The 11,663-nt window shown below is 49.9% G+C and overlaps 1 protein-coding gene across 5 annotated transcripts in view; it reads left to right on the top strand.

Annotated features, from left to right (window-relative positions):
* The first annotated feature begins 799 nt into the window (after window positions 1-799).
* The window catches only part of CTDSP1 (CTD small phosphatase 1), a 44,415-nt gene continuing 33,551 nt past the window's right edge, over window positions 800-11,663 (top strand). For 2 of the 5 annotated variants that reach the window (XM_084805918.1, XM_084805908.1), the window contains exon 1: window positions 810-1,317. In XM_084805918.1, the coding sequence (XP_084662044.1) occupies window positions 954-1,317 (364 nt within the window). In that variant the 5' untranslated portion in view covers window positions 810-953. Of the gene's footprint in view, window positions 1,318-11,663 lie in introns of all 5 variants that reach the window. The other 3 variants (XM_084805899.1, XR_014783926.1, XM_084805933.1) reach the window with 3 other exon arrangements.

Here is an 11,663-nt window from a genome sequence, read left to right as displayed (position 1 = left end):
ACCCTGCAGAAGGTGCTGATGCTAGGGAAAGTGGAAGGCAAAAGGAAGAGGGGCCGACCAAGGGCAAGATGGATGGATGATATTCTGGAGGTGACGGACTCGACCTTGGGGGAGCTGGGGGTGGCCACGGCCGACAGGAAGCTCTGGCGTGGTCTGGTCCATGAAGTCATGAAGAGTAGGAAGCAACTGACCGAATAAACAACAAAGGGGCAAGCCCAGCTATGCCGCTGAGGGCCACTTGGCACATTACATAACTCAAGGGTATATCCAAATGGGTGTACAAGGCAATGGCACAAAGTTACTTTGGAAATGTGTGACCTGGAATGTGTGATTTGGAAAACAGCAAGCCCCGAAGGTTCTCCATCTCCTCACTGGGATCCCTGTTTGCATGATCCCAGGGGGCAGCTGAACCGGCAGCGGGTCCCCCTGCAGGGGTGTGGCCCTGGGCAGGTGCCCGCGAAGCCTCCCCTGACGGCGGCCCTGGTTTGACGCAGCCTCGCTTTCAAACGACCCTGTCTCGAGGGGCAGGCGACGGAATCTCCGTAAAAGCCATTACACCCGGGTCCAAAAGTGGCTCAGCAACGGGGTCAACGATCCCTGGAGAAACCCACGGCTCTCTGCCGCTCCGGAGCTGACGGGGGTCGCTGGCCTCACAAGAATATGACCAGGTGAATCCCCACGGCTTTGGGGGCGGGGGGAGGTGTTCTAATCTGGGCAGATCTCAAGCGCGGATCGAGCTTCCCCACTCCTCACGCTGCTTCCCCATCCGGTTCGTTTCCCTCCAAATGACCCGAGGTAAGAAGGGGTGGGGTGGGAGGAAGAGGGAGACTCCTTCCCTCAAGGATGGGGGGAAGTAGCGCTGGGTAGCGCCGGGGGACGCCGCTGCCGGCTATCCCAGGCCGTCCGGAGCCATCGCCCTTTTAAGGGGTAGCTTGAAACCGCGCCTGGGCTCCATGTTTGTATCAGAAATCGCGAAGAGGGAACTCCATGTTGTAACAAAGTTTCCTTCGCCACTGCCTTTTTCTTTCCCCCCCTTTTTTGTTTTGTTTTTTCCCCCTTTCCCCGTCTCCCCCCCGCCCCTCCCCCACCCTTGTATTCCCCCCCTTCCGTTTGCTTTTCGTTTCTTTCTTTTTTTAAAAAAACATCAACAAAAATCTGTTAACTCCTGGAAGGGAAAAAAAAATCCCCCTCCCAAAAGCGGCGGAGAGACAACTGGAGGAGGGAGAAGAGCGCTCCGCACTTCTGGTCTCATGGACAGCGGGTCCATCATCACCCAGGTTAGCAAGGAAGAGGTGAACACCCCCCTGCAGGAGAAAGGTAATTCGCGTCTACCTCCCCCGCACCCCCACCCACACACCGCCCGCGCCGCGGGGCAGCGATGCCTTTGGGGTCGGCATCGGCCAGCTCTCCAGAGGTCAAACGCGGGGGACGGAATCTTCCCACTCCCCTGCAGATCCACCGTACACTCCAAGGCGGTGGGGGGCCCTCCGATCCACTGGTTCCAAAAAGGCAGCACTGCTTCCGCTTGACAGATCCTAGTCGCCGATCAAGGTAGCGCTGGATCGCCTTGCGCGCGTCTGTAGGGGTGGATGGGTGGGTGTAGGGGGCGTTTAGGGCGCGTGCGTACCCTTCCCAGCCGCACAAAGCTTTCTCTCCGGCCTCGGATTCCTGGTGCAAAGAAAAAGAAAAGCGATTATCCCGATCTTCTAGCATGTGTGTTGATTTTCCACATCAGATCAACGGCCCTCTCCCCGACACGCTTGCCGCGGATTGCAGCCTTTTGCACACCCGCGTTGCACGCATCCAGATGCGCGCAACACGCCTTGTGAATTTTTTTTTTTTGTGAATACGCACGCGCTTTCCAACCCGTGTCGAGCCAACTCTTCCCCCTGGCGCGGAGGCGCCGGTGCATCGCTTTGCACGCGTGTCTGTGGTGCTTGTGTATGCTTTCAGAATAATTCAACCCCAGTCCATGGTTGGAGGCAGCCCAACGGCCTCGCTTGGCACAGCAACTCATTGGATTCTTTATTGCCTTGCTGGGAGCGGGGGGGGGGGGGGGAGGAAGAAGAAGGTATTTGGAGGGTCCTACCTTTATTTGTATGCCTATTTTGGGTTCTGCAGCTTCACTGTCCCTATCCCATCTCCTCTGCATGTGGTCTTATTGAGGGCATGTGTGTGTCCAGCTTGTGGAGCAGATAAGGAGCCCTCGAGGGCTGCATCTGGCCCACAGGCAGAGGTTCCCCATCCCTGCTGTAGTGTGGCAATGAAGGAGCTGCTCGGAAGTGGCTGTGCTGAGTTGCAGTTGCTTGTGCCCCCTCTTGGTGCTGGGTGAGTTGTAAAGGTTGTTCCAGAGTAGGGTGAGGGAGGCAGCCAAAGAGAGGGGGGAGGGGTGTTTGTGGATTTGCTAGCTGCCCTAGATTTTCTCCCACTGCTTCCTGGAGATCTTGGCTCTGTTGGGAAGGAGCTCACTGGCAGGGTTAGAAAATTTGAGGACTTTGCCTAAGAAATCAGGGCATTTCTCAGGTCAGACGCTTTAATGGCCAAGAGAAAAGGAATGCTGCCCCCCCCCCCACTGCTGTGTCAAACGTGGACTCATCTGCCTTTAGCCATCTTTTTAAGTGGCTCTCTTCCTTTGTCTTTAACAGCAGCCTGACATACAGAAATCTAGCAGGTATGCTTTTCCCGCCCTGATCTCCACTGCTTGTTTTCTTCGTGTCAGGCCGTTAAAGATGCTGGTACAAGACCAGTAGATGGAAGAGGGAAGCTGGCATTCCTTCTGACCGAATGTAGGGGAGAACAGTTTGACAGAGCTGGTAGGTACCATCCGGTGTAAACAGTCCTAAACTAGATGGGCCAATGGTCTGACCCGGTATAAGGCCGCTTCGAAGGCTGTACATGTGTGTGCAGTCATGATGCCTTTTTCATAGGCCACTCAAACATCTGAGCTGAGAGATCTCCAACAATGTGCAAGCCCTCAAGTGAAGTGCCGCCCACCAATCATGTATGGCAGCCCATCCTGTTTATGTTTGTCTCCCTGAATCTCCAACAGATTAGTGGAGATTCGTGTAATTGCATACCTGCCAGGTGACAATAAATGGCCAGAGCTGTGTGTTTGGCTTGGTGGGTCAGTGGGCAAGCCTGTCTCGGTTGTGATGGGTTTTAGGATGTCCTCAGTGATGGCTATGGGAAGAAGCCCTTCTTCCTTGCAGCATTAACCCTGGTGAGAGCTCAGGCTGGAGCTTCAGAGTAAGAAGCAGAGAGTTACGGCCATAGGTTCACTCAGCAGCGGCTGCAGAGGCATACACCATTTGTGAGCCATCAAGGCAAATGCATCCCATTCCACCAGGTTCAAGTCCACAGCATCTCCAGGTAGGACTGAAACACTGTCCTCCCTGAAACCCTAGAAAGCAGCTGCCAGTATTTGTGGACCAGGCTTCCCCAACCTGGTACCCTCCAGATGTTTTAGACTACAACTCCCAGCATTCCTGACCATTGGCCATGCTGGCTGGGGCTGGTGAGCGATAAAGCCCAAAACATCTGGAGGGCACCAGGTTGGAGGAAGCCGGGGTAGAGACAATACTGAGCTAGATGGAGCAGTTCTGAGCAGGCAACCAGAACTGGAGGCTTCTTCAGTCCCTATATGTGGCTGGTAGGCTGTGTTTGCCTTGGGGAGCCACAAATTGTGCAGGGCCACACTAGACCCTGCGGGGTTTTGTGGTGTCGGGAGAGTTCTCACTCTCCATGTGCTGCTAGAGCTAGGAAGCTGACGTATTCTGATCCATTTAGCTCAGGGTAATTGACACTGATTGGCAGCAGCTTTCTAGGGGTTCAGACAGGGGTCTTTCCAGGGCTGGACCAAGTCCTTTTGGTGCCTGAGGTGGAGTAACCAGTGGTGCCTCCCCACCCCAAGTCACAGTGCCTAGTACCCAAGTTGTTTGGCCCCTGAGGCAGAACATCCCACAAGGGCTTTTTTCTGTCCCAGGCAGTTAACATCCAGTGTCTGGTCTCGCGATCCCCCCAGTGCACATGATCAGGAAATCTGACACTGGACACCCAAATCAGTGAGATTTCTTTATTGCAGGGAATCCCACAGCAAAAGCTTCATGGTTACACTCTTCAGAAATCGTATAGCTGATGGTCAGTAGCTATAGGCTCTATGTAATTCCAGAACAGTCCAAAGCTAAACACTACTACCGTGACTGAGATCCTCATCAACATGGTTTCTCCATTGCCATCTCCACAGTTCTGAACACAAGGGAAGGGACTCTGGATTCCTGGGTACCTAACCCAGACAATCATTTCACGGGGTTCCAACCCTGGACATGGAAAGGGAATGATTCCTGGAATGAGTCCTTCAGGCAAGCCAGGGATAACTTCTTGAAAGGCCTAAACAACCCATAGAGAGTCCAACTTTGAATCTTTTGTTGATAACTCCAGGCTACATGGTCAAGCCCCATCAAGATCAAGGGAAGGGTATACCCACACATGCAAGGAGTTCCAGGCCACTGCTATCACACTGGCAACTCTACGCTGCATGAGTTCTGGCAGAGGGAAGTCCAAAAGTCATAGATCAAACTTAGCCTGCTGTACACTGAGATGACTACAAACACAGACACACAATCCACAGCAATGAGAGTTTAAGTCTATGAAAAGCCTCACAATACTTTTCATGGCACGTCCTTAACAATCCAGAGTTCCAGTCCATGTGCAGAGTGCCTCTAAAAGCCTAGATGATGATGGATCCAAGCAGAGAAGCCTTCGGGCAATGAAGACGAGATGTTCCTAGCAAAGGCTCTTTGCCTTTGCATCAGTTTAAAAGGGAAGGCGTGACTGTAGGACATCCCTTCCAGATCCCTTGACAGACAAGGGCCTTTAGCCTTTCAGCAAGGCCCCTGTCTAAACAGGGCGTCACTGGTCAGCCCTCCAGCAGTGTCACTTCAGCTTGGGTGACCTTTCTGCAAACCCCACCCCACCTCTGTCAGGTCATCGCGGACAGCTTCCGGCCTCCCTGCCTGCCAAGGCCAGACCAGCAGGTGGACAGGGAGTTGGGTGACTCCCCCTGGCTCTGCTCTGAGAACACTGACAGAGATAAGTTCACACAGACTCTGACATTCCAGAGGCTGAATAGGCCCAGGCCCTTCCAGACTACTTCCGATCAAATCCTGGCTATAACCTATAAGGCCCACTGCAATACTGAAGGTGGGCGTTGACATCCAGTAATAAATACATTAAAAATAACGATTTGCTGCCTTTTATGATGCCCCCAAATTTGCTGTCTGAGGTGGCTGCTTCACTCTGCCTAATGGTAGGGCCAACCCTTGGTCTTTCCCAGCCCTACCTGGAGATGCTGGGAGACTGAACCTGGGACCTTTCTCATGCAAAACCAGCATGTGCTCTATACCCCCTAGCTATGACCCTTTCCTGAAAAGCCTGGAGTGGAACAAAAATAGAGGGGAGAGACCGTAGGCCAGTGGGAGAGTGCCTGCCTTGCATACAGAAGGTCCCAGCTTTAACCCCTGGTGTCGCCAGTTTAAAGTATCATTGGTAGTGGCTGATGGGAAAGACCCACCTCTGTGCTGGGACACTGGAGTGCTGCTGCTGGTCAGAGGAGGCAATATTGAACTAGATGGACAAATAGTCTGACCTGGTGTAAATCAAGTTTCTGTTTTATTGGAGGGAAGAGTCCAGAGCAGCCTTCCTAAGCCTGTGCTATCCAGATGTTTTGGACTTCAATTCCCATCAGCCCCAGCCAGCATGGTAATGGCTGGGAATCCTGGGAGTTATAATCCAAAATAATCTGGAGGGCATCAGGCTGGGGAAGGCTGGTCTAGAGCAGGGGCCCTCCAGATGTTTTGGACGACAACTCTCATAATCTCTGACTATTGGCCATGTTTGCTGAGGCTAGTGGGAACTGTAGTCCGAAACTTCGGGAGCGCACCAGGTTGCCCACCCCTGATCTAGAGAATGCTTCACAGGCAAACAGCTCAAAATGAGGATCTGCATCCAAAGCAAATATCGCTGATGACAGTTGTGTATGTATTAATTTACCTTGAGGTTGCCAAAAGTCCTTTTATTTTATGGACTCTTACCTATTTGAAAGGATTGGCTCTAATTCTAAATGTCACAACAACAACATTGGACATAGTAAGCCTCCCTGATTGCAGTCTCTTGTCTCTGATTCTGGAACTGCCAATGCTACTCTGGTTTCTGATAGCACCATGCCAAGTCTGTAGTAGTGAGATTAGGAGAGAGGTGCAGAAGCTAGTACCTAGCCTGGCTGCAGCCTATCCCAGGACAGACGACTGTGTGTTGTGACTGCAGCTGGAATCTCATCAGGCCAAAGAGATTCTTCTTGAAGGTTGCCCCACTCTTAAGCAGCCCATCCCAAAGATCTTGTTTTGTATTTATAAAGTATTTTGTGGATTGTAATGGGGAAGCATCCATGCCTCTAAACTCCCACTCAATTCCTGTTCTGCTTCCTCTTGCATGACCACAGAGCTATTTAAGAAAAGAGAATAGATCAATGCCCAATTCTTTTTCTCTCCTCTACTTCAGAAGGTGCTTGATCATTCTTATCAAATCGCCTCCCTTAACCTGCTCTTCAGTAGGCTGAAGAAGTTAAGCTGCTTCAGCATCTCACTGATCAACTGATTTTTCATTCCCCTGGATTACTTTTTGTAGTCTTCTCCTCCCCGCAGATCCAGCTTCCAGAGTTCTTCTGCATATTACAGAGAATGAGTTGTGGTGGACCTCTGAACTCCAGTACTTTGGACTGAGCTGTGAATCAGGAATTCCACAGTTCAAATTTCACCTCCGTGATGAACCCACTAGGGTAGCGCCTCTCTCTGACCCTCAGTCTCCCCATCTGCATTATGGGGGTAATACTGACTTACCTAATAAGGTAGTTGTAAGGTTTACAACTATGCAAGTAAGTTTAATTTTATTTTGTTCGTATGCCACTTTCCCACGGTAACCAAAGCGGCTCACAATAAATATCAGCATCAAAATGCATGACATTTGGGAAATTTGTTACAAAATATATCAATAGATTCAAATAAGGGAAAATGACACAATTCAAGTAAATATAGACTAAATTCAATATTACAATGAAATAATTGCAACATAATAGTGTTGTATCCAGTGGTAGTCTAACTTAAGTCCCACTCATTTCAATGGGTCTACTCTAAGTAGGACTAACATTGGATATAACACATACGTACAAAACCAAAATTAGCAGGGCAGTCAAGAAAAATGAAGCTAATCCACACTACTAGTGCTGGTCTTGCACTTCAAGGGGTCACAGCAGCCTTGTTTAAATAGTCTACAATTGGTGGTTGGGGAAAAGGGGGTGGGGGCATGGCCATCTGAGGAACCCAGGCCGGCCGGATTTGGCCCCCAGGCCTGAGGCTTAACATCCATGCTCTAAACCTTTCTCCTTGATAGGCTAGTTTACCACAGGGAGACCCCACTGAAAACAATGAAGTCTCTACCATGTACAGTCAGAAGTTAGTGTTATAATCTAGAGCAGAGGAAGGCAACAAGGTGTGCTCCAATTGTTTTGGACTACAACTCTCATCACCTCCAGCCAGCATTTCTGATGGTAGGGGATTATGGGAGTTGTAGTCCAAAACATCTGGAGGACACCCAGCTGCCTACCCTTGATATAGAGTTCCAGCACCACAGACTACCACTTCATTCCAAATCAAGTGGGGAAGGACTCCTAGAAAAGCTCATTCCAGAGCCCACTGTGGTATTTTATTGATGCTTCCTGTAAAAAATAACACATAAATGCACTGGGTTGCTAAAATCTGCATAAACCACAGGGGCATCTTCAAAATTAATAAAAGGAATAATGCTTAAAAGACATTTAAGCATTTAGATGGTACACTTAAAGTTTTCACAGACATTATCTTAGTAAACCCTACAACAGCCCTATAAGGTAGGCCAGTATTATTTCATGATGCAGGTGTGTGCAGGTAGAGGGAGCTGAGGATGAAAGAGCTATGGTTCACTAAGCCACCTACTGAATTCATACCTGAGATAATATTTCGATGACCGTTTAGCCATTATGCTATGTAAGTTCTTATGTTCAGATCATCTGTATGTCCCTCTCCCTCTGCCCCTCCAGTCATTTCTGTATCTTAACCCATAATATCAGAAAGGTTTCTACCCATGCTTACTACTATGAAAGACCCGCCTAGGCCATGAATTAGAGGAGTATCTGCGTACTCCCAGTGTCCTTCAGGGTTGGACAATACCTTTCTTTTAACTACATGTTTCTGTAAATATGGAGATTACAGGTGGGCAGACCCCACCTCCTTTCTTTATTTCAGCAGTATAATTTGGGTTGGTTTGTCATTTTGTTGCTGCTGTTGTTAAACCATTGGGAGTCAGAAACCCTTGCTGATCGACTTCAGATCACCCAGAGACCTACCAGTAGATCCCAATCTCCCTTTTGCCCATCCCTGGTGTATATGGTGGGTGCAATCCAGCCCAAGGCAAACACAGATCCACTGATCTTGGGGTGGGTCAGACCCACTGATTTGGGGGTAAGAATTCAGCATGCTCTGAACTTCCTACAGCGAATGGAATGAGGCTCAAAACTTCTTAAGCCTGCAATCCTGTGTGCTCACTTACCTGGGAGCAAGGCCCATGGCGTTCAGTGGGGCTTGCTCCTGAATAATCATGCATAGGATTGTACTGCAGGTCTGGTTTGATTGCGGCTGATTCATTTTTTCAGGCTTGAGGGTGTCTTTTAGGAGTATTCTCAGGGACAGAGAGCGAAAAACTAGGGAGAGAACAATGGGTGGCCTGCAGTTACCTTGAGAGCCAACCGCTGTACAGCTGTTAGACCTGGGAAGTGCCTGCTTGCCCTAACCACTGAAACCCAAACTACGTGTTCTTTTGAAGACATAGCTGCTGGCTACAAATGGATCACTTTTTGGCGAAGAAAATTACAAGCGCAGGCCCTTTGTTCTAGATCAGGACCACAGTGGTGGGGGGCAAAAGGTTAAATCTCCCCTACCCTACATACTTGGCTCCCAATCTGGATTGGGCACCCTGAGCTTACTTTAAAGTTGAAAGGGAGAGGGAGAGAGAAAGAGAGCGAGAGAGAGAGAGAGAGAGCTAGAGAGAGCAAGAGAGAGAGGAGGGTCGACGTAACCAGCAGCTACGTGTGACGTGTAGCTTCACCCTAAGTCACGCAGTGCTCTGTCTAAGACAGCTTTCCCCAACCTGGCAGCCTCCAGCTGTTTTGTACTACAGCTCCCATCATTCCCAGCCAGCATGTAGGAAATAATGCCCAGGCAAGTTGGCGTTTTCCCTTGTCTCAGCCTAACCTACCGGAGATGTTTATCTGCCTAGTGAACCAGTGCAGCGCACTTCCTGTGTGTCTTTCCAGGGGGAAACAAAAAACTTTTCCCCACCTCCCATTTTTGTCCAAGACCCAATATGGCATAACTAGACATTCCAGCTTGCTCTGTCTGTTTCTGCATGATAATGTTGAGGTCGGCGTACTATCTATCTACACTCAAATCTTATAACTGCTCTTTTTGCTTACCGCAGGGTTGAAGGGTTTCTTTTCTCATCTTCTATATTTTCCTGTTTGCCAACTGGCAAAAAAAAAAAAAAAATGCTTTGGGCCAGACTTCCCCAACCTGGTACCCTCCAGATGTTTTGGACCAGGCTGGCTGGGATTTATAGGAGTTGCAATCCAACACATCTGGAAGGTGCCAGGTTGGGGATGTTTGCTTTAGTCGTTGTTTGAATAAAAAGGAAGGGATGTATAGCTGCTATACAGTCCTTAATTGTTATTTGAACAATGATTGCAGCTTTAGAGAAAGAAAGAAAGAAAGAAAGAAAGAAAGAAAGAAAGAAAGAAAGAAAGAACTGGCAGTTACATGTAATGTGTAGGTTGGCACTATGTCATACCATCTTCCCTCTAAGACATCTTTCCCCAACCTGGTGGCCTCCAGCTGTGTTGTACTACAACTCCCATCATCCCTAGCCAGCATATAAGAAATACTGCCCTAGGCAAGTTGATGTTTTGGACCCTTAATTGAGTAACCATGTGCCGTTAACTAAGTCAGGGAAGCTCCATGTGCAGCAAAGCTATGCCAGCTAAGGAGCAAGGTGACCCGGCCAGCTTGGCTTCTTCACCCACCCTGCCTCCTTTCCCTATAGGAGAAGGAGGCAGCTTGGGTAAAGCCTGGGTAGAAGTGGATGAGACCCTTTCACCAGAAGACTGAAGGGAACTCATCGGACTCAGCTTTGCTCCACAGAGGGATTCCCTAGCTGGGAATGTGTGTACACAGCGAAACCTTGTCCCTGGCACAAGTGCTGGGTGGAGGTTCCAGGAAGCCGCTGCCATTGGATGGCTGTGGCCATGCCCATCACCATCAGGGGGTATGGATATGCCCACATGATGTCATACAGCCCATGGAGGGCTGGGTGGGAGGCCATCTACCCCCATGCTATTTTGTTTCTGTACTCCTGGTTTAAAGGTTGTAAGGGTCCCTGAGATAATCTATATGAAGCCTTTAGGGGCCTGCGATATAGATTAATGCCAAGGATCAAGGAGAGGACAGGGGTGACGAGGAGGGAGAAAGGCCAAGGGGGCTCCTTGGGTGCCACCAGTGATCCCACTTTGTAGAGGAAGCATCAGGGCCGGCCCTACCATTAGGCAGCGTGAAGTGGCCACTTCAGGCAGCTGATTTGGGTGTCATGAAAGGGCAGCACATTGTTAGTTATTTGAAATGCCCTCTTTAAAATACGAAGTAGCACTATTAGATGCAAGCAGAGCAGCAAGGGAATATGCAGATTGTCTCATGGGATATCCCCAACCTCCACATTCCTGCAAGTCCTGCAGTGCACTTCTTAATCTCATCCCTTAGCAATCCAGCCTTCGCATTTCCCAACTGTCACAGAGGGTACTGTGTATCATGCAGTGTAAAGATCTCAGATTATTTTCACCAGCAAGAAAAGGACAGAAAGAGGTCAGGCTAAAACATGGATGATAATCCTGTGACCCAGAATGTTGAGGATGTCAGTATCTCTTTGGGAGGGAACCCCTATACATTCAAGGAACAATAAACACAGAGAGAGAGAGAGAGAGAGAGAGAGCGTGCTTCTCTACCATCCTCTCCCTTGCTAGGAATCCTGGCTGTGGGGCATGAATTCCTGACATTCCATGACAGAATAGGGACTGCAGTTCGGTGGGTTGGAAGGCTGGGGAGCCGGAGCTGTTCTTGACCCTGGAAGGTCTGTGGCCCACAAAACCAGTTTCTTCTTTTGCATAGAGAATAGGAATGTACCCATGAGAACAGAGACTACATGCCTTTCCTAGCCTGGGAAATCTTGTGAGGTCTGAAAGCTGCCACTGTGTAAAGAACCTTTGGGGGCCTGCAATACAGATTAACACTGAGGGTCAAGGGAAGGGCAGGGACAAAGAGGAGGGGAAAAGGCCAAGGGGGCTCTTTAGGTGCCACTAGGGGTGGGCGGATCACTCACCATCCGTCCTGCAATGGTGTCCGCCGGGGGGGGGGAGGCGATCCCTCCCTCTCCCCGGAATCCTCTTCGGTCAGCTCCGCTCCACGGTGACTTTGCGGAGCTGCCGGCCAGCTCTGTGTCACCAGTGATACGGCCGCCATTGCCATGCCGTATCG

The sequence above is a fragment of the Heloderma suspectum genome, chromosome 1 (assembly GCF_057233095.1).
Source record: "Heloderma suspectum isolate Gila_16-S chromosome 1, 16-S_ref, whole genome shotgun sequence".
Classification (NCBI taxonomy): Eukaryota; Metazoa; Chordata; class Lepidosauria; order Squamata; family Helodermatidae; genus Heloderma; species Heloderma suspectum.
This window is presented reverse-complemented; position numbering and strand designations above follow the sequence as displayed.